A 23,929-nucleotide genomic window follows, 5' to 3' on the forward strand; every position below is an offset into this window, starting at 1 on the left:
AAAAATTTCTGACATGCAAAAACAAAGCCCCCAAAAATGAGTGCCCAATATAGCCACCTTTCTTTATGATGACACTCAACAGCCTTCCATCCATAGATTCTGTCAGTTGCTTGATCTGTTTACGATCAACATTGTGTGCAGCAGCCACCACAGCCTCCCAGACACAGTTCCAAGAGGTGGACTGTTTCCCTCCTTGTTGATCTCACATTTTATGAGGGTCCACAGGTTCTCTTGGGGTTCAGATCAGGTGAACTAGGGGGCCATGTCATTATTTTTCTTCTTTGAGACCTTTACTGGCCAGCCATGCTGTGGAGTAGTTGGAGGCATGTGATGGAACATTGTCCTGCATGAAAATCATGTTTTTCTTGAACGATACCGACTTCTTCCTGTACCTTCTTGAAGAAGTTGTCTTCCAGAAACTGGCAGTAGGTCTGGGAGTTGAGCTTCACTCCATCCTCAACTCGAAAAGGTCCCACAACTTCATCTTTGATGATCCCAGCCCATACCAATACCCCACCTCGCTGGCATCTGAGTCGGAGTGGAGCTCTCTGCCCTTTACTGATCCAGCCTCTGGCCCATCAAGAGTCACTCTCATTTCTTCAGTCTATAAAACCATTGAAAAGTCAGTCTTAAGATATTTTTTGGCCCAGTCTTGACTTTTTATCTTATGTTTCTTGTTCAAAGGTGGTCGTTTTTCAGCCTTCCTTACCTTGGCCATGTCCCTGAGTATCGCACACCTTGTGCTTTTTGTTACTCCAGTAACGTTGCAGCTCTGAAATATGGCAAAACTGCTGGCAAATGGCATCTTGGCAGCTTTTGATTTTCCTAAATTTATGTGCAGTTATTTTGCGCCTTTTTTGCCCAACACGCTTCTTGCAACCCTGTTAGTTATTTGCCATGAAACGCTTGATTGTTCGGTGATCATGCTTCAAAAGTTTGGCAATTTCAAGACTGCTGCATCCCTTTGCAAGACATCTCACAATTTTGGACTTTTCAGAGCCCGTCAAATCTCTCTTCTGACCCATTTTGGAAAAGGAAAGAAAGTTGCCTAATAATTAAGCACACCTTATATAGGATTTTGATGTCATTAGACAACACCCTTCCTCATTACAGAGATGCACATCACCTGATTTACTTAATTGGTAGTTGGCTCTCAAGCCTGAACAGCTTGGAGTAGGACAACATGTATAAAAAGTATCATGTGATCAAAATACAACTTGCCTGGGGTCGTGGCTATATAGTGGAGCAAGAAGGACGTGCTTGGCTGGAGCTCCTAGTATCCTGATCAAAACCCCACTATTTAACCTGCCCGAGTGAATCTCCACAGGTGCTGCTGAGCTACCCTGGGCTCCCGGGAGCATCTGGCTTCAGAGGAGTCGAAGAGAACGGCTCCGGTCGGATGTGGCCCAGAGAAATTTCAGGTGGAGGACGGCGTCTACAGGAGGCGGCGGCCATTTTCTTTACCGCGCACCATAACAGTGAAGGACGCAGAGCGGGGCTGTGTGTGCTGGCAGGACGGCACGAGGAACTCTCGGAGGTACGGAAGAGGGATTGCGCGGCGTGTGCCCTGAGAAACGGGCCCCATGCTTCCCCCTCAATAATTATAACGCCGGCCAACCTTGGCACTCGCAACAGAATTGGTGCTCTCACCACCCGAAGCGCGGCTGAATTGACTGGTGATCCAGCTCAATATTTATTACACCGGGACTGCTATAATCCTTTATTACAACACTGAGAGAAGAGACTGCAGTGAATAAAATAGAATAAGGAGCTGTGTACGGTGCATTCTAAGCTGAGCTCTCTTGGCTACTGCTCTTGCTTTCCTGGTCCCTCCTCTGATTCCCTGAGGCCTTTTTTGCAATTACTGTAGCAAATCATTGAGGTTGCAGTGAATTATCTTTTTTGCAAAGAGTTCAATGCTAATCTGCTTACACTGTTGTACAGTGGGGCATTGAATAAGCCATAATAGTATTTTACTGACAAACTATCTGTCTTATTCTTTGAATATTAACTATGCACCGTTCCAGAACTTCAAGTGCAGCTGACAAGTTAAAAAAATATACACAATCTGACCCCCATGATACCCCACGTTCTCATAAAGACAATTCATCTGGGGTCAAAACTGCAGGCCAACAGAAAAATCATGCCTCGGATAGTGATGAGAGTGAGGATCAGGAGGACCTGACATTGAAGCAGGCATCTGAGCAGCTGATGCAAGCGATTTCTTTAACTAGAACATCCCTGACTGGGAAAATAGGGAAAGTACATTGTGAGGTGGCGCCTCCGACAAGATATGCAATCTATGAGTGGTCGGATTACGGAAGTTGAATCACGGGTGTCTCGCCTGGAGGACAATTCTGTACCTATGGAGGCTAAACTGACAAAAGTCTCTGGATCCATAAATGCTTGGAAGCAGAAGGCGGATGACCTAGAGAACAGACTACGTCGGAATAACATTCACATCATCGGGCTTCCAGAACGTTCAGAAGGCCAACGACGTGAACAATTCTTGGAGCAATGGCTCAAGGATACTTTAGGAGGTGAATTCTCCTCAACGTTTTCTGTGGAGAGAGCCCATCGGGTTCCTACAAGATCTCTTCCTCTGGATGCCCCAAAGAGACCTTTCTTGGCACGTATCTTAAATTGCAGAGACAGGGATGCTATACTTCGCTTGGCAAGACAAAAGAGCCCTATTAAATTTGATAATGCTACTATCTCAATATTTCCAGATTTTTCTATGGAACTTCAAAAGCAACATTGTCAATTCATGGAGATAAAGAAATAACTCAGAGAGAAGAACATTCTTGTTCCATTCTCTTCGTTCTCTTTTTATCCTTCTCTTGTATATATTGTATCTGGTCAGAGTGCGATTAGTCCTTGTTTGTTATCAAACCCTTGAGGATTGTTTGGGACGTCCCATGGTTTCCTGTGTCCCCCAATGAAGCTCCATCAGTTGAAAAATAAAAAAGTTATAACTCTCAGAATAAAGCAATGCAAAAATAATCTTTTCTATTAAATCATTTTTTTTCTGTAAAAGCGCCAAACTTAAAAAACTATAAAAAAAAATGTGGTATCACTGTAATCGTACTGACCCAAAGAATAAAGCTTCTTTATTAATTTTACCACACTCAGAACGGCATTAAAAAGAAAAAAAAAACAATTCCAAAATTGCTGGTTTTTGTTCATTCTGCCTTTCAAAAATCAGAATAGAAAGCAATCACAAAATGTAAAGTGCCCGAAAATGAGCAGGAGATGTAAGAGGACGTGTGTCGGACCTCTCCCTGCTGCCCGAACGGTGATCCGGACATATTAGAGGCGCCGCCGAACGCCAAATACCGGAGAAGGAGCCCCTGAGTATCCGGAGAGCGGCGAGCACCGGCCGCACTGTGTGGAAGTCACGGAATGACGCGTAAGAGGCAGAAAGAAGTCGGGATGGCGGGCAGCACGTGCTCCCAAGATGGCGCCGACAGCGCCGTGGAAGAGGCGGCAAAGGCAGATGCTGCATATCAGAGGCGGCTTGAAGTGATCGCCAGGCTGGAGCAGTTTGCCAGGACAGAGGACTCAGGACGGCTGATGCAGGGAGCCGGTGGTGAGGTAACAGGAGAAGCGGCAGACTCAGGGGAGCAGGTGGATGTGAGATCTGGGGCACAGGCAGAGGGGATGGTGAGCGGAGCCCCCATAACACCTACTACAGTACCAGCTATGAGGACTGCTCCTCTGAATGTGGTAGCTGAACTGACCCAGGAAGATGATGCACAAATGGGGTCTGTGAGAGATGATGGGGCAGGGGAGCCAACCCTGAAGGATATATTTTCTGCAGTACTATTCTGTAAGACTGCATTGACAACCCTAACTGTTAGGGTGGATGACCTGAAGGGGGAGGTTGCCTCTTTTTGCTCAGCTATGCATAAAATGGAGGGGAGAGTTGAATTGTTGGAGGAACGTGTGGGAGGTGTGGAAGATCAAATTGCTGAAATGGCAAAAAGAGAGAAAAAATATGTCCAGCGCATTGCGGAGTTGGAGCTTAAAACTGATGATTTGGAGAATCGTTCGCGCAGGAACAACTTGAGAATTATTGGTGTACCTGAAAAGGCAGAAGGAAATAACCCCACTGAGTTTATAGAGACATGGCTGAAAACTAAGGTTGGAGGGGACAGTCTCACTAAACTATTTGCGGTCGAAAAAGCTCACCGGGTGCCGACCAGACCTCTGCCCCCTGGCTCCGCCCCACGGACCTTTCTAGCCAAAATCCTAAATTACAGAGACCGGGATATTCTGCTAAGAAGGGCCAGGAATATGGATGAATTAACTATTGACGGCAACCGAATATCTATATACCCTGATTATTCTACAATTGTACAGAAGCTCAGGATGAAGTTCGGAGAGGTTAAAAGACGCCTACGTGAACTGGGACTGGCTTATTCTATGCTATATCCTGCTAAACTACGTGTGGTGGCCATGGAAAGGGTCCACTTTTTTCAAAATCCTGAGGAAGTGTCACATTGGCTGGACTTGAATGCAAAACGTATTGGAGCAGAAAAGACCCGCTGAGGAGGATCAGACGTGGACTTCTGGCTATTGTGATAGTTTTGGGGGGGGAGGAAAATTGAGTTGCTGGTTAATTCTGATATATTACTAAAGGAATCTGATATGTGGTTCCTGTGCGCTAAGGTTGTGTTCGGCGGCGCAACTGTTCTTATATTCTGTTTCTAAAGGGCGGGGGGAGGAACGACTGAAGGAGAGTGGTAAACTTATTGGTGGTTGGTGTCGGCTCTTGAGCCACTGCTGGGATTGCGACAGCGCGTTCCCCTTTCTCATACAGAGAGGGAGTAAGAGATTATACGTTGATTGTTATAACGTTTTGGGGGAGGGAGTTGTTGAGGGAAGGGAAGGGTAAGGTTAGGGTTTATTTTGTAATAATGAGGGCTTGGGGGGGGAGTTTGGGGGAGGTGGGTCCAGTTTAGGGGGGTAAAGAAGACCAATGGAAGGAAGAAGAGAAGTTTCACTATTATGCAAAATGATGGGAGATAGTGTAAAAATTTTGAGCTGGAACATCAGGGGTCTATCGAATGATACAAAACGTAAGGCTATTTTACAGTATATTTTTAAACAGAGACCCTCGCTGATATGCCTTCAAGAAACTCATTTAGTTAAAGAAAAAATGGGTATATTTTACAAAAGATGGGTGAGGAAGGCTTATCATGCGACATTCTCGGCCTATGCTAGAGGAGTGTCAATCCTTGTGCATACAAGCGTACCATTCGAGGAGATAGAGGTCGTAATAGATAGTGATGGACAGTATGTATTCCTGGTGTGCAAGATATTCGCTAGACTGATGTTTGTTGTGTCGGTGTATATTCCTCCACCGTACTCGGGGGGGAAAAAACTACAGGAAATCCTAAATTTATCTGGCAGGTGGGGAGGAGTTCCATTGCTTATAATAGGAGATGTTAATAATATTATTAATGACCACTGGGATAAGGGGCAGCATGCTACGTTGAGGAAGGAGGGGAATGTGACAGCGTTTGGTAGTTATTTGAAAGAAGTGGCATGGAAAGACTTATGGAGAGTTCGTAATACTGATACATACTGTTTCTCCTGTTATTCAGCGACATACGGCTCTCTATCTCGTATTGACATGGCCCTGGGTAACGAAGGAATGGATAGGTTGGTACAGGAGGTGGATTATATGCCTAGAGTAGTGTCAGATCACAGTCCATTGGTAGTAACACTACAAATTGAAGGCCTTGGGGAGATGGCTAAATTGGGGTGGAAGATTAACCCCTTCTGGTTACAAATTCTTGATATGGAAAGATCGGGGAGGAGATAAAGGAATTCTTTAAATTTAATGATGGTAGTGCAGCGAAACATGTGGTTTGGGACACCATGAAGGCTTATTTGAGGGGGATATTATCTAAAGCGATATCTAGACATAAAACACACATAAGGGAATCTGACAAAGTGATATTGGAGGAATTGAGGGTAGCGGAGGCTGCATTGAGTAATTTGCGCTCACAGGACACCATGAATCGCATGAAGAGGGCTCAGGAAGAGGTAAACAAATTACATTTGCGCAAAGCAGAGAGGGCGAGAGCTTTCCAAAGAGAGGCCTTTTACGCGGAAGGAGAGAAGGTGGGTCACCTTCTCTCAGTGGTGACGTCTGCACAGCGGGATTCGACACACGTACATCCCCTAGAATTGGAGAATGGTAATATTGCAACACAGGGGGCCCAAATCTTGGAAGGATTTAAGGGATTTTATAGTAAATTATATTCATCACACATAGGGCAGAGAGAAGGTGAAATTGACAGATTTCTGGAAGAGGCAAATTTACCTAGATTAGAAGTTGAGGATAGAGAATGGTTAGATAGGCCGCTTACGGTGGAAGAGTTGGAGGGTGCCTTGGGATCCATGGCGGGGGGGAAGGCTCCGGGGGCTGACGGCATCCCTGTTGAGATCTATAGTGTCCTCACTGAGCAGTTGCTGACCAGATTGTTGGCGGTATTTGAGGAGTCACTGGAGAGGGGAATATTACCTGCTTCCATGAGGGAGGCCATTATTGTGGTCATTCCTAAACCCGATAAAAATCCACGGTTGCTGGAGTCATATAGACCGATATCACTCTTAACAACAGATGTTAAGATTTTGGCTAAGGCCTTGGCGAACAGACTGACTCGGGTAATAGAAAAAGTGGTTCATTCGGACCAATCGTGCTTTATGCCTAATAAATCCACTGCCATCAACTTGAGAAGGCTATTTCTGAATGTGCAGATACCAGCGGAGAATGCTGGTAGGAGGGTGGTGGTTTCCCTCGATGCACATAAGGCCTTCGATAGCATAGAATGGCAATACCTGTGGTCGGTGCTGATTCGCTGTGGGTTTGGACCAGTTTTTGTATCGTGGGTGAGACTTCTATACTCCTCTCCAGTGGCTAAAGTCAGGGTGAACAATACACTGTCGGACGGCTTTCAACTGTTTCGGGGTATGCGGCAGGGGTGCCCGTTGTCTCCGTTGCTGTTTGCCCTGGCGGTGGAGCCTCTGGCAGCGGCTATTAGAGGGTCACGGAAAGTAAAGGGGTTTGTGTATGGGGAAATGGAAGAAAAAGTTGCTCTGTATGCCGACGACATCTTGCTTTTTCTTGAGGGTCCTGGGGAACCCTTAAGAAATGTAATATCATTAATTGAAGAATTCGGGCAAATTTCAGGGTTGATCATCAACTGGGATAAATCAAGTGTTTTCCAGGTAGATAGAGAAGTGGACTGTACGAGAGAGGTGGAAGAAAGTACAAAATTAAGGGTGGTTTCACAATTTAAATATCTAGGGATCCAGGTGTCTCTCCCCTTAACAAGATTTGAGGAGCTTAATCTTTAGCCACTAATAACCAAATTACGCGCCAAAATCTCAGCTTGGAATAAGTTACATTTGTCGGTGGTGGGTAGAGTAAATCTCCTCAAGATGGTTGTGATACCACAGGTTTTGTATATTTTACATAATTCCCCGGTATGGATCCCACTGACCAGATTCCGGAGACTAAGATCATTATTTGGAGAATTGGTGTGGGGTGGGAAGAGTCCTAGAATTAGGCAGGAAACACTGCAGAGACCTAAAGACAAGGGGGGACTCGCCCTGCCTAATCCCTGGTTATATTTTTTGTCTGCGCAGAGCCAGCATCTTAGGGGATGGGGGGAAGCGCTCGAAAAAGGTCAGGGTCATAGTAGTCTGGTATATATTATTGGCTTATGGCCCCTGTGCTTGGGTCTAGAAACAGGACTACCGTATATACTCGAGTATAAGCCGACCCGAGTATAAGCCGACCCCCCTAATTTTGCCTCAAAAAAACTGGGAAAACTTATTGACTCGAGTATAAGCCTAGGGTGGAAAATGCAGCAGCTACCGGTGAATTTCAAAAATAAAAATAAATGCACCATACCGTTCATTATGGCCCCATAGCTGTGCCATATAGTGCTCTGCACCGTTCATTATTGCCCCATAGCTGTGCCATATAGTGCTCTGCACCGTTCATTATTGCCCCATAGCTGTGCCATATAGTGCTCTGCACCATTCATAATTGCCCCATAGCTGTGCCATATAGTGCTCTGCACCATTCATTATTGCCCCATAGCTGTACAATAGAAAGCTGTGCCATATAGTGCTCTGCACCGTTCATTATTGCCCCATAGCTGTGCCATATAGTGCTCTACACCATTCATTATTGCCCCATAGCTGTACAATAGAAAGCTGTGCCATATAGTGCTCTGCACCGTTCATAATTGCCCCATAGCTGTGCCATATAGTGCTCTGCACCGCTCCTTATTGCCCCATAGCTGTGCCATATAGTGCTCTGCACCATTCATTATTGCCCCATAGCTGTGCCATATAGTGCTCTGCACCGTTCATTATTGCCCCCATAGCTGTGCCATATAGTGCTCTGTACCGTTCATTACTGCCCCATAGATGCTCCATAGAAAGCTGTGCTGCTGCACTAAAAATAATAAAACACATACTCACCTCTCTTGCTTGCAGCTCCTCAGCGTCCCGTCCCGGCGTCTCTCCGCACTGACTGATCAGGCAGAGGGCGGCGCGCACACTATATGCGTCATCGCGCCCTCTGACCTGCACAGTCAGTGCGGAGAGACGCTGGGAAGACAGAGCGGCGCCCGGCGTGTGGAACGCGGACAGGTGAATATGTAATACTTACCTGCTCCCGGCGTCCCGCTCCTTCCCCCGGACAGCTGGTCTTCGGTGCCGCAGCCTCTTCCTCTGTCAGCGGTCACCGTTACCGCTGATTAGAGAAATGAATTATGCGGCTCCGCCCCAATGGGAGGTGGAGCCGCCTATTCATTTCTCTAATGAGCGGTCCCACGTGACCGCTGAACAGGGGAAGAGCTGCGGCACCCGGAGACCGTGGGACTGCAGGGACAGCGCCAGGAGCCCCGGAAGCAGGTAAGTATGCCTCAGCGCCCTCTCCCCCTCACCCGCCGACCCTGCCGACGACCGTGACTCGAGTATAAGCCGAGAGGGGCACTTTCAGCCCAAAAATTTGGGCTGAAAATCTCGGCTTATACTCGAGTATATACGGTATTTAAGAAATTGGGAACTTGTTTTCACATCATAAGTCTAATTCATAGGGTCTGGCAGGCGCTTAAAGGAATTAGGGGGGTTGCGAGATTCACAGAATTTTCTCCCATTTGGGATAACCCCTCTTTTCAAGAATTTAATAATATGGAAGGAATGGGAGAGTGGAGGGAAAAAGGCATTGGGTTGATAGGTCAGTTGATTCATAATGGGAGTCTTAAATCCTTTGATGTGCTGCAGCAGGAATATCAGTTCCCAGGGTTAAAGTTGTATCAATACAGACGGGTTCAGCACGCATTTCAGGCACAAAATAGGAAAGGGCCTATAGTGATTCAGAAGGATCTAATGTTAGACTTTATACTAAATAACAATGGAACAAAGGGGGCAATATCCGAAGTATATGGTGATCTGCTACACACCTTTCTACTAGATTACCCTATAAAGGCCAGAGGGAAGTGGGAGGCCGAGTTGGGGGAAATAGACGATGATAGGTGGGAGTCTATCTTAGAATACGTACCCAGGTTATCGATGAGTGAACCTGGGAGATTGTCACAATTGTATGTGATAAATAGGGCCTATAGGACACCTGACATGTTATTTAAAGCTGAGTTGAGAACAGATTCTGGATGCCCTAGATGTTCCCAGTCTCAGGCGGGAATATTGCACATGCTATGGCTTTGTCCCAGATTATTTGCGTACTTGGTTGTGGTGCTGAACCAGATCGGGGTGATCTATGGGTGTTCGATTCCCAGGGATCCAGTGGTCTGTGTACTTGGGTATGTGGAGGAAATCCTGACCGATGAAACTGCTAAAATGGCAATTGCTAGATTATTATTCATTGCGAGAAAGGTGATTGCAAGGTATTGGATTAGGGAGGAACCTCCTACCAGACGAGAGTTTATTGCGCAAGCGAATCATATTGTCCAGCTCGAAAAAAGTATATATAATAAAAGGAATAGGATGGTTTTTTTTCAAAAGCTGTGGCAGCCATGGCTGGATGGGAATAATTGAGGGATTGTGGTACAATGATGCTAATAGTACAACATGTATGTAATGTTTATTTTCTTCTTCCCAAGAGCTGTATGGTTGGAGTTGGTCTTCAGAGGGGTAGGTTTTGTTTCTTGTTAAATCAAAAAACACAAATGTACCGTGTTATTTGAGTGGATATTATTGTTTTTCCTATGCACAATAAAAAATATCTGATTTAAAAAAAATAAAAAGTGCCCGAAAATGGTACCAATAAAAACGTCATCTTGTCCTGCAGAAAACAAGCCCTCTCATGACTGTCGGAGGAAATATGGAAAAATTATGGCTCTCAAAATGTGATGCAAAAACTAGTTTTTGCAACGAAAAAATGTTTTTTTAGTGTGTGACAGCAGCTAAACATAAAATCCGATATAAATCTGGAATCGCTGTAATCGCACCAACCTAAACAAAAAAAGTCGCATAATCACTTATACCGCTCGAGGAACGGTGCAAAAAATAAATAAAACCAATTCTTCACCTGCTGTTGATTTTTTGTTAGGAAGTTATGAGGGTTAAAAGTTGAGCAGCAATTTCTCATTTTTCCAACAAGATTTATAAAAGGTCCATGACGCCATCCACACCTAAAAAGAAAGGAAATAGATGTGCCATGTGTAATACTAAACTGCCGGACATATATTATTCCCTGAGTGTATTGCCAAGGTGGTTAAAGATGAACGCCCCTCATTTATCACCGATATAAGGACCATAATTAGAGAGGAGGTTCAGAATTCCGTCACAGAGTTAAGGTACCTTCACACGAAGCGACGCTGCAGCGATAGCGACAACGATGCCGATCGCTGCAGCGTCGCTGTTTGATCGCTGGAGAGCTGTCACACAGACCGCTCTCCAGCGACCAACGATGCCGAGGCCCCCGGGTGACCAGGGTAAACATCGGGTTGCTAAGCGCAGGGCCGCGCTTAGTAACCCGATGTTTACCCTGGTTACCAGCGTAAAAGTAAAAAAAACAAACAGTACATGCTCACCTGCGCGTCCCCCAGCGTCCGCTTCCTGACACTGACTGAGCTCCGGCCCTAACAGCACAGCGGTGACGTCACCGCTGTGCTTTCACTTTCGGGCCGGCGCTCAGTAAGTGTCAGGAAGCAGACGCTGGGGGACGCGCAGGTGAGCATGTACTGTTTGTTTTTTTTACTTTTACGCTGGTAACCAGGGTAAACATCGGGTTACTAAGCGCGGCCCTGCGCTTGGTAACCCGATGTTTACCCTGGTTACCAGTGTAAAACATCGCTGGTATCGTTGCTTTTGCTTTCAAACACAACGATACACAGCGATCGGACGACCAAATAAAGTTCTGGACTTTATTCAGCGACCAGCGACATCACAGCAGGATCCTGATCGCTGCTGCGTGTCAAACGAAACGATATCGCTAGCAAGGACGCTGCAACGTCACGGATCGCTAGCGATGTCGTTTCGTGTGAAGGTACCTTTAGTCACCCAACAATCCTCCCGGATGGCTCCCAGGCAAAAAAGACCATGACAGGAGATGAAATCCAGACCATAAGGGGAGAAATTATCAGATTACACTCACCCTGAACAAGAGGAAAGGGAAGAATTTGTTACAATGCCCCCAGATTAAAAGAAGTACCTTCTCTCTTGGGAACATACTGACGCTCTATTATAAGCCGTCAGGAATACTATGAAGGTGGCGGATACCCACCAGCCCCCTCGTCAATGCAAGATGAAGTGTTTGGAGGTTTAAGGAGCTGTATGAACATAGTGTTCCTTGTCATTATGCATATTAAAGCCATGGTCCTAGAGGAGTGGGAAGATGTGGATAATAGACTGACAATTCCATGAAGTTTGAGATCATGTCTACCTTTTGAGTCGGAGGACATAAAATTTGGGAAGAAATTCCTAAGGTGGATATCCTTATAGCGAGGGTAGCAAAGAAAATGGCTATCCCCTTTTAAAACTCGTCATGACTAAAAGATCCTAAGGCCAGAAAGGCAGAGGGTCATCTCATGGGAGACATCTGCATCTATAATTAAGGCTAATATAGCCTGTACCTCTGTGGCAAGATCCATGAATATATGGTTGGAAGAGTTGGAGGCTTATCTAAGGAAGAAAACACCTAGAGAGAAGATATTGGATTCTATGCCGTTACTCAAAATGGCAACAGCTTTGATGGTGGACACCTCAGCAGAATCCATTAGATTCGCCGCAAGGAATGAGGCACTAGCCAATACAGCTAGGCGAACAATATGGATGAAAATGTGGTCAGGGGGTTGTCACTCTAAAATTAAATTGTGCTCCATCCCCTTTTCTGGCCTTCGAATGTTTGGTCCTGTACTGGACAACATGTTGGAAAGGGAGTCGGATGAAAAGAAGGAGTTTCCGGAAGAGAAACCTAAAAAAAAGTTTTATCCTTTCGAAGGCCTTATTCCCATCAGAAACCGGAAAACAAAGGTAAAGGGAAGACCGGTAGATGGAGCTACCAGAAGGGCAGTAAAGGAAGTGCCTTTTCTGGTTCAGCAAATAGTGCTCATAAGCAAGGACCCCAGGAAAGTGGGGGGAAGACTCCACAACTTTCTTCTGGCACGGAGAGAGGTATCGAGGAACAAATGGATACTGCAAACGATAGCAGAGGGTTACAAGATACAATTTGTACAGGTACCCCAAGGAAGATGCTATCTGACAACTATTCAGTCTCCCCAGGTCACAACAAGGCTGCTGGCAGATGTAAAGAAGTTGGTGAATTCAGGAGCAGCGGTTCCAGTGCCAGAGTCAGAATGGGGTCTCTGTTACTACTCGGGCCTGTTTTCAATAAAGAAATTGGTGGGAGACTATTGCAACATAATAAATCTGAAGTCATCAACCCCTTTCCGACATGCGCCGTACATATACTGCTCTGCGGGAGGTGCATTTTCGCAAAGAAAAGTATACGTACGGCAGCACGATCGCTGAGCGCTGCAGTTATCGTGTGCAGGTATCAGCTGTATGTGACAGCTGACACCCCGCAGCAACGCCCATGATCGGTGCTAGTACCAATCGCGGCCATTTTATCCCTCTGATGCCGCCGTCAGTAGTGACATCGACATAAAGGAGGATCGCACAGGGAGGGGACTCCCTGCGTGCTTCCATCAGGACAACGCAATGCTATCACTTCGTCCTGATTGTCTCCATGGAGACCCCCGGACCCAAGATGGCTGCGGGGTCATACAGGGAAGGTGGTTTGTGGGCCCCTGCTCTCAGCAGGCACCGTCATGCCTCCTTCCCTGCCTGTAAGATCCTGATCTGATGCTCTGCAGTGCAGTGTCAGATCAGCGATCTGATATAATACAGTAATGTCCCATTATGGGACAATGTAAAAAAAAGAAAAAAGTGTAAAAATATTTTTTTTTCCGTAACAAAAGAAAAAAAATGGAATAAATATTTTCTAATAAACACATTTATTTATGGAAATAAAAAAAAACAATAAAAGTAAACATTTGGTATTGTCACATCCATAACGACACGCACTATATAACTGTCTCACTAGTTAACCTCCTTCAGTGAGCATCATAAAAAGAAATAAATGAAAAAGGATGCAAAAAACAATGCTTTATCATCATACCACCGAACTGAAAAAAAAGTGCTATAATAATAATAATAATAATTTTTATGTATATAGCGCCAACATATTCCGCAGCGCTTTACAGCTTATAGAGGGGACTTGTACAGACAATCGACATTACAGCATAACAGAAATCACAGTTCACAACAGATACCAGGAGGAATGAGGGCCCTGCTGCTCGCAAGCTTACAATCTATGAGGAAAAGGGGAGACACGAGAGGTGGATGGTAACAATTGCTTTAGTTATTTGGACCAGCCATAGTGTAAGGCTCGGGTGTTCATGTAAAGCTGCATGAACCAGTTATCAGCCTAAGTATGTAGCAGTACAGACACAGAGGGCTATTAACTGCATAAAGTGTATGAGAACATGATGAGAGGAACCTGATTATGGGTTTTTTTTGTTTTTTTTTGAATGGGCCACACAGGGATGGTTAGGTTAATGCAATGGTAGTGCAATAAAACGCGATCAAAAAGACGGATGTAAATAAAAATGGTACAGCTGAAAACGTCATCTTGTCTAGCAAAAAATCAAGCCACGATACAGCTCCATCAGCAGAAAAATAAAAAAAGTTATAGCTCTCAGAATAAAGTGATGCAAAAATACATATTTTTTTCTATAAAAGTTTTTATTGTGTAAAAGTGCCAAAACATAAAAAAACCTGAAGCGTAAAGCTGCCTTATCAATTTTACCACACGCAGAACAGTATAAAAACAAAACAAAAATTAATTCTTTAATTGCTGTTTTTTGTTCATTCTGTTTCCCAAAAATCAGAATAGAAAGTGATAAAAAAATGTCATGTGCCCAAAAATGGTACCAATAAAAACGGCAGCTCGTCCTGCAAAAAACAAGCCCTCACATGACTCTGTGCACCAAAATATGGAAAAATTATAGCTCTCAAAATATGGGGATGCAAAAACTAGTTTTCGCAATAGAAAGCATCTTTTAGTGTGTGGTAGCAGCCAAACATAAAACCCGCTATAAATCTGGTATCGCTGTAATCGCACCGACCTGAAGAATAAATTCGCCTAATCACTTACACCGCACGATGAACCGTGTAAAACAGAAATAAAGCCAATTCTTCACATGCTGTTCATTTATTTTCATTCTGCCTCCCAAAGATCACAGTAAGGTTCGGCACACATATATTCTGTGCTCTGCTATAATGATTCAGATGGAGGCACTTCTGAAAAGAACACCCTGAACAGAGGCCATTCGAGAGTAACTCTGCCTCATTATAGTGAATGGATCCCTCGGGGGTTTCATCTGAATCACGTCACTCAGAGATTTAGATGGAAACCCCAAAGTAAGTGCTCAGCGTAGCGTGCCGGATAAATGTGATCCCAAACGTTATCTAAAATAATAATAAAAGCTTCAACTCAATCCACAAAGAAAGCAAGTCCCCACTCAGATGTGTCATCTGTTAACGGAAATATAGCATTCACTACGGCCAGAGGTAACACTAAAGCCCTCAACCCTGGATCCCCTGATGAACCCTTGGCTAAGAGGGAGTTAAGAATGGCAGATAAGTACCACGACTGTGTGGAATTTCTTTCTCATGGCTATTGATACTGGATTATGTACCCAGTTATGTGCTGGTTTCTGAAATTACGAGAGTAGGGGAGTGGATTAATACCTATATTGTGTGGGAATTTTGTATAGCGAATTTATGTTCAGTTATGCACCCATTTTTTGTGGAGGGGGGGTAAACAGAAGATATCACATTGGGCATTAGGCTTTTGAATTAAGTGAACAGAAAGGAGTTAATTATCTAATAGTACCTTGTCATGTGATATCTGACTGTGCACCCATTTGATTGGCGTTCCATTAGTGATATTCTAAACCATGTAAATATTATAGGCTCTGTGTAATAGCGATATGGATCATAGATTTTATTTGTCTAAATTGTAGCCCCAAAGATGACTATTAATGTGATTGCATGCTCTGGCCATATTATCTTTGTTGGGGTATTAATGTGACTACACATCTTGTCTGCATCCCTCCTGGAACATACAGCAATAAATACGAGATATTTATATCTTGGGTACTCCCTTTAATTGTTTTTGTATGTGTGTGTTTTTTTGTGTATACTATAGTGTGTAGGATATTCAGGGTGCATTAGGGTCTTTAGGGCTACCGATGTTCAGCGGGGGTGCCATCACGTCTAAAACTAGGGTGCCAACCTCCACTGGCAGGTAGGGTGAACTTTAGGGTTCTTCTAGGGAGAGATTAGACCTAGATTTTTTTTTTCCACTACTGACCCTCCATTTTTTCACCTTTTTAAGATAATCAAGTATTTTTAACCCTTTAAAATACATTAATAAAGATTAATTTTAGAGGTCTATTTGTGCCAACTTCACCATTTTATAAATGTTATTCACTTTATCTATTGTGATAATGTTATGGCATGTAGTTGTCTTCCTTATTACCAGTCCTTTCACTGACGAGGGTCTTCATTTTGAACTCCATCAAATTTCATAATCCCTTTTGTGAATTTTATCTTTCATCTTTATAGGAACTCCTTGTGATAATAACAGTTTATCACTAAATTGTAAAAAAGAAAATATCAGGAAGCACTCTAATGGAGAAAACCTCATTACCCTTCATGGACCTCCTGGACTTCCCAGCACTTCACTTTCTTATAATCCTCCTAATCATGAGGAACCCTCTCCTGAGCAATCTTGCACTGTTACCACAATTCCAGGTGACAAAGTGGATACAAGATTTCAGTCTGACAAAGAATTTACTAAAAGTGCAGATTATCTATGTCAAAGCAAGCATGAAGGAGAGAAACCATACTCCTGTTCAGAATGTGGGAAATTCTTTACAAAGAAATCAAAATATGTTATACATGAGAGAATTCACACAGGAGAAAGGCCATTTTCATGTTCACAATGTGGGAAGGCCTACACAGATAAAGGGTATCTTATCAGACATCAGAGAATTCACACAGGAGATAAGCCATTTTCATGTTCAGAATGTGGGAAATGTTTTTTATATAAATCACAAGTTGTTGTGCATGAGAGAACTCACACAGGACAAAATCCATTTTCATGTGCGGAATGTGGGAAATCCTTCTCACATGAAAGTTATCTTATTATACATCAGAGAATTCATACAGGAGAGAAGCCATTTTCATGTTCAGAATGTGGGAAGGCCTTCATGGATAAAGGGAGTCTTATTAAACATCAGAGAATTCACACAGGAGAAAAGCCATTTTCATGTTCGGAATGTGGGAAGTCCTTCACGGTTAAAAGGTATCTTATTACACATCAGAGAATTCACACAGGAGAAAGGCCATTTTCATGTTCAGAATGTGAGAAATCCTTCACAGATAAAGGGAGTCTTATTAAACATCAGAGAGTTCACACAGGAGAAAAGCCATTTTCATGTTCAGAATGTGGGAAGTACTTCACAGATAAAGCGAGTCTTATTAGACATCAGATAATTCACACAGGAGAAAACCCATTTTCTTGTTCAGAATGTGGGAAATCCTTCACAGATAAAAGGAGTCTTATTAGACATCAGAGAGTTCACACTGGAGAAAACCCATGTTCAGAATGTGGGAAGTACTTCACAGATAAATCGAGTCTTATTAGACATCAGATAATTCACACAGGCGAAAAGCCATTTTCATGTTCAGAATGTGAAAAATCCTTCACAGAAAAAGGGAGTCTTATTAAACATCAGAGAATTCACACAAGAGAAAAGCCATTTTCATGTTCAGAATGTGAGAAATCCTTCACAGTAAAAAAGATTCTTATTAGACATCAGAGAGTTCACACAGGAGAAAAGCCATTTTCATGTTCGGAATGTGGGAAGTCCTTCGCAGTTAAAGGGCATCTTATTAGACATCAGAGAATTCATACAGGAGAGAAGCCATATTCATGTTCAGAATGTGGGAAATGTTTTAACCAAAAAGCAAATCTTGTAACACATCTAAGAATTCACACAGGGAAGTAACCGTTTTCATGTTTACAATGTGGAAAATGCTTTACAGAGAAATCACAACTTGTTAAACATCGGAGAACTCACACAGGAGCGAAGCCGTATTCATGTCCATAATTTGGTAAATCTTTTATACATAAATCACGTCTTCTCTGAAGAGAAGTCACACAGGAGATAAGCCATATTCATGTTCAATGTATGGGAAATCTTTAGTAAATCAAATCTTGTTAGATATGAGTGAAGTTACACAGAGAAAAGCTGTATTCATATTCAGAATGTGGGAAAGGTTTTTGTCATGGTCTCATCTTTACTATGGACTAGGGAGGCTGTGACTGATGGGTCAACCTCGCAATGGGATCTGGTGTATGCTGAACTGTTAGTGTTGTGAGTGACAGTCCATTAATCCAATCTGATCCTGGGGGATTCTGGGCTTGCAGCATTTTGATCAACAGCCCTGCTGCTCAATCTGGTCAAGCCTTCGGGCATTTCCCCAGATGCCTCTCATCCTTGGTAATTTTCTAGCTATTTAGCTGGCAAGCTTTGAGCAGATCGGTGTCAGCTGTAGCTGAGCTTAGTTTGGTGTGTGTTTAGCTCTGTCTGATTGTGTGTCTTTTTCTGATCTTGTTGACGGACGTAGGATTTGTCGTGACTATTCATGTGGATTACCCCTTCTGCTCTTGGCGCTCTCTGACTGCAGGTACCTGACCCCGTACTTGGCCACTGACTCTCTGTTTTCTTACTCCCTAGTCTTGACGTACCATCCTGGTTTTTGACCCTGGACTGTTACCTGACCACGACTTTTCATGCTGCTCTTTATCTTGTGCCCTCCTGTTATCTGACCTCAGACGTCCTGTGTATCCTTTCTCTAGGCGTGTCTGTGAGTAGTGACTCAACGTCACACATTTATACATATTTTTTTTTTTTTTTAAATTCGTTTATTAGTTCAGAATAAACAAACATTGCACACATTTGCAATTATCGTCATTAATTATACCATGAAATACAAACAGTTGCAAAACATCATCATACCAGAAGTTACAAAGGTAATGGAACGTGCATGGTAAATCATTAGTTCCTTATAAGAAAATACCTATTATACAACTTTAACAACTTTAACCATTAACAGTAAGTCGCCGAAAGAAAAACAGATTTAAATCCTGCTCTATGAGCGATGCCCCCGAAAACCACAAGCCCACCTTCCCATGTAGATGTCTAGTCAGTGCAGACTATAGAGTATGACAAGAGGAATTCCATCCGCCCCATATCTTCTCGAATTTACCTGGACATCCTCTATTTTGATACATTGTTTTTTCATATGGGATAATTGAATTCACCAGATCAATCCAAACTCTAAGGGTCGGGGGGGAGCCACCCATCCATCTTAACGCTAATACCTTCCTTGCCAAAAAGAGCGTCTCTCGGAGAAAGATCCCAGTATAATGATCCCAAGTCTCCGTATCCCACACCCCGAACAAACAGGTCAATGGTTCGAGCGGGACAGGGATCGACAGTAAAGATGTTAATAATGTCGTTACCTCTCTCCAGTAATGGAGAACTACAGGGCACCTCCAAATCATATGAACAAAATCTGCATCAGGCATATGACACCGTAAGCAATCTGACGAATGTAAGCGGCCCATTTTAAAGAGTCGCGTCGGGGTCAAATAGGCCTGATATATGATATATAACTGGGTCATCCTATTATTGGTTGAAGTGGAAACTTTAGTTGAAGATTCAAGAATATCTTCCCATTCCTCTCCCAGTACATCGGGAAGGAGTTCCTCCCATTTCCCCTTGACAGAATTGATGACAGACCCATCTCCCACGGATAGTAGATATGTATATAGAGAGGAAATGAGTCCTTGAGGACCCTGTGATTTGAGGATACCTATCAAAGGTAAAGAAGAGATCGCCCGACCCGTACCTACATTTCGTATGTGCGATTGGAAAGCTGACCTTAGTTGTAAATACCGGAAGAATTGAGACCTAGGGATGTTGTAATTATTTTGTAATTGTTCAAAGGTTACAAAAACCCCCTGGTTATGTATATCGCTCACCGAGAGAACACCACGGGAGACCCAGAAATCAGTGGATGGGTGATTTAGTAATTCTGGTATATAACCATTATTCCACAGTGGCATTTCAGCTATGACATCCACAAATTTAATAATTCATTTTATTTGTCTCCATACCAATCTCGCTAGCCGGAGCATAGGCAACAGACGACAAGCACCAACTTTCTCCATCTCCAAAAATCCCAGTGGGCAATCAATCCGGGCAGAATGAATTAAATGACTCTCGGAATTAGGTAGGGAGCTATTAGGCATCCACTTACTTATCGCCTTAGCCTGCCCAGCAAGGTAGTACAGATAGACGTCTGGTAAAGCCGCCCCACCCCCCTTTTTTGGTCTCTGTAGAATAGATAGTTTGAGTTTGGGCCTGGTCTTCCCCCATATAAAGGATGTGATTAAGGAATTTAATTTTGCGAAAAATGACTTGGGTATTGGTACAGCACTATGTTGAAAGCAATAATTGAGTTTGGGAAGCAGTATCATTTTAATTAGGTTAATGCGACCTGCGACAGAGAGGGGGGAGTCTACTCCAGATTATAAATTTAGACTTGACCAAATCCAACAGTGGGTAGATGTTTTGTTGTAAGTCTAACCGACTGTATTGAGACATATGAATACCTAGATATTTGAAGTTGGAAACCACGGGTAGCGATGTGAGAGTCCCGAGACAGGGAGCCAAAGTATGAGATAAAGGCATCAGGGCAGACTTATCCCACATTTATACATATCTTAATATATGATCTTACTATATCTTAATATGTAATGACAATGGAAGAAAATCTCGGGTCAAGAAGTGTACAAAAAGAGGTAGATATATTCATTATTCATATTAAAACAAAAAATAATATATTAAATGATATGCCTCATGCCAAAGAGAGATGCAGAACAATACATTGCATAGGCAACAATTATATCAAAACCTACACAATTTTAATATCCATTTGTCACGAATCACAGGGGGGATATTTTTATCGTCCCCACTGCTGACCAATATGTCATGAACCGGAGTTGTTTGGTTGGTCCCAGTTCTTTGCTGAAGGGGATTTATCTATATCCCACTCCCCAGTTCCGGTTTGGAACTTGCAGCTCTCTGGCGCCCCTCTTACCCTCAGGTCAGACAGAGTACTGCACCTAGGATAATTAGTCGCCAGAAAGGCTGCATTACTATGTACTGGCTAATGGGCACACTGCAGCAAGGAGGTATAACTACTCCCACTCAGGCAGGAACAATAATTATCAATGCTGTCCGTCGCTACCAGTTTTCCCAACTGCTCGGGACACTTTCCGCTGCCCCCAGCTCCTATTCCTGAATTGGTAATGGATCAGGAGCCAACCCAATTAGTAGAATAATTTACTTCAGAGGACTTGACAGTACCGTTATAGAGCAAGGAGAAACGAAGCTAGAAATTTTTTATATTTTACTCCAAAAGGTAGACAGTGTTTACAAACGTATAAAAAGATATTATAAAAGGACACAAGTATCGTATGTACAGAATGATTGCAAATAAAAAGAGATTAAAGTTGAAAAAAACACTTACAGTTCTCTCATATTATTTCAGATCATGGCTAGCCATGCTGCTGGGGGGGAGGAATCAAAATGCATCAGAGCACCTTGCAGAGCTGCTGTTAACTCTTTTCCTGGGCAATGAAAGTGAAAAATGAGCTCCCCCTCACTCATACCCCCTGGTCGTGACGTCACTGAGTGGGCGAGCTATGGACTCCACTCCCCTTTTCAGAGAGTCTCAGAAGTTTATTAAAACTCACATTCGTCCTAACGTGCGCTGGGAACCTCGTAGAGTGATGACGAACGTATTGCTCACGAGGCTAGCTGCCATTTAAGTCTACACATGGGGCACCTGGGTGACCCGGTTAAGTCGTAATCCATTCCTCCATTTCTGCTAGGTGCTGCACTTAGAAAGCAGACAGTGGTGGCCCGGCCGATGCAGAGGCCAAAAATGTATTTGTCCTGCTTTCGGACCTAAGATGTGTGATTATATACAAGTTTAAGAAAACATAGGGAATGCCCCCCGAACATGCTCTTACACAAAGCCGAGTAGGCCTGCTCCCAGCACACTGGTTTCATATTACAGCTGTATTGTCGGCAGGGGAAAGCTGGGAGGAAGGGGGGTCGGAAAAGCCCACAGCGTGTGTCTGTACTCAACTCTTGGGTGATAATAGACAATCAAATACATCTTATTCCTGACACCTCCCCCTTTTGGACTGTGCTACGGAGGTAGGACCGTTTGGTACTCCTCCATGCGCACCTCTGATTGTTCGCCGCGGTGGGATAGCCCATCTGCATTGCCATGCTCACTGCCCATTTTGTGTTTGATTGTAAAGTCATACAGCTCAAGGGCAAAGCTCCAGTGCAGCAACCTTCTGTTCATACAAGACACAAGTTGTAGCCAGCGCAGAGGGTTGTGGTCGGTCAACACAGTGAAGGTGCGACCGTAGAGGTAGGGCTGCAAACATTGCAGGGCCCAGACCATGGCCAAGCACTCCTCTTTGGTGGAATAGGCCACTTCCCTCAGCAGAAGTTTCCGGCTCAGGTACAACACGGGGTGCTCTTGGTTCCCCGAGTCGACCTGGCTGAGCACAGCACCAAGGCCAAGCTCGCTGGCGTCTGTCTGTACCAGGAAATGTCAACTACTGTCGACTGCTTTTAGCACGGGAGAGTTGCACAGGGCTGTTTTCAAAGCCCGGAAAGCCACCTCACAGCTTTACGTCCAGTCGACTCTTTGGGGTAGCTTCTTCCTTGTGAGGTCCGTCAAGGGTTTTGCCAGGCTACTATAGTTCTGTACGAAGCGCCTATAGTACCCTGCAGTGCCCAGGAAGGACATCACCTGTTTCTTGGTCCTGGGGGTGGGCCAGGACGCAATCGCGTCCACTTTCCCAGGCTCTGGCCTCATGAATCCCCTGCCTACCCGGTGCCACATGTAGTGGACCTCTCTCATGCCCATGTGACAATTTCCCTGCTTGATGGTCACGCCTTCTTGGTGCATTCACCTGAGTACCTCCTGTAGATGCTGCAGGTGTTCCTCCCAGGAGTAACTGAAGAAGGCAATGTCATCCAAGTACGCCACTGCATACTTCTCCAGTCCCTGAAGCAGGTGGTTGATCATCCTCTGGAAAGTGACAGTGGCATTCTTCATGCCGAATAGCATGACCGTGGACTCCTATATTCGGAAGGGTATGATAAAAGAAAACTTCTCCTGCACCTCGGGGCTCAGGGGAATCTGCCAGTATCCCCGACTTAAATCCATAATGGACAGAAATTTTCCACCAGCTAACCGCTCAAGCAGCTCCTCAATGATTGGCTTTGGGTGCGGGTCAGAGGCTGTGATGCATTGAGCCCCCTGTAGTCCACGCAGAACTAGTTGGTCCGATCCTTCTTTGGCACGAGGACTACAGGTGAGGCCCACATGCTTTTGGACCATTGAATCACCCCCAGCTGTAACATCTCATCGATCTGTCGCATAACCTGCTGCACCTCGTTGGAGATCCGATAGGGTGTTCGCCGTAGTGGTGTCCACCTCGTGGACCGCTAACTCAGTTTTTCCAGGTTGGTTGGAGAACACGGCCCGGAAGAGTTCCAGCCTTCTCAGGCTGCCTGAAGCTTATCCTTTGGTAAGAGGACCAGCACCCTCACCTTTTGACCCACGTGGTAGGTCTGCTCCCGGGCGTTCTGGTTGTACCAGTGCTTCTGGTCAGCCTGAGCCTGCGTCATGTTGTCATGCACCTACTGCATCAACGTCTGCATTTTGTCACGGAAGCGCATGACATACTCCATTATGGACACTTCTGAACGGTTCGGTACCTCTTCCCAGGATTCCCTTACCAACCCAAGTGGTCACCAGACTCGCCTGCCATACAGAACTCGAAGAGGGAGAACCCCGTTGAGGCCTGTGCAACCTCTCAGTAAGCAAATAGCAGGTGTGGGAGGTACCACTCCCAGTCACGTCCTTGGGTCTCAACGAGCATGCGTAACATCTGTTTGAGGATACGTTGAAGCGCTCACACAAACCATTGGTCTGCGGGTGATAGGCACTCGATACCAAACACTTCACCTGCATTCTCTTACACAGAGCCTCCATTAGGCAAGACATGAATTGGGTCCCTTGATCAATAAGCATCTCCTTGGGAAATCCTACCTGTGAAAAATGGCCAACAGTGCAGCTGCCACGTTATCTGCCCTAGTTGAGGACAGAGCCACTGCCTCTGGGTACCGGGTAGCGTAGT

The 23,929-nt window shown here is 44.4% G+C and overlaps 1 protein-coding gene across 1 annotated transcript in view; it reads left to right on the forward strand.

The window, feature by feature from the left end:
* The window catches only part of LOC143793516 (uncharacterized), a 53,171-nt gene extending 31,895 nt beyond the window's left edge, over positions 1-21,276 (forward strand). The window contains exon 7 of the mRNA XM_077280552.1: positions 16,186-21,276. Coding sequence (XP_077136667.1) covers positions 16,186-17,633 — 1,448 coding nt within the window. The 3' untranslated portion in view covers positions 17,634-21,276. The remainder of the gene's footprint in view (positions 1-16,185) is intronic.
* The last annotated feature ends 2,653 nt before the right edge of the window (positions 21,277-23,929 follow it).

Source organism: Ranitomeya variabilis, chromosome 1 (genome assembly GCF_051348905.1).
Source record: "Ranitomeya variabilis isolate aRanVar5 chromosome 1, aRanVar5.hap1, whole genome shotgun sequence".
Taxonomy (NCBI): domain Eukaryota; kingdom Metazoa; phylum Chordata; class Amphibia; order Anura; family Dendrobatidae; genus Ranitomeya; species Ranitomeya variabilis.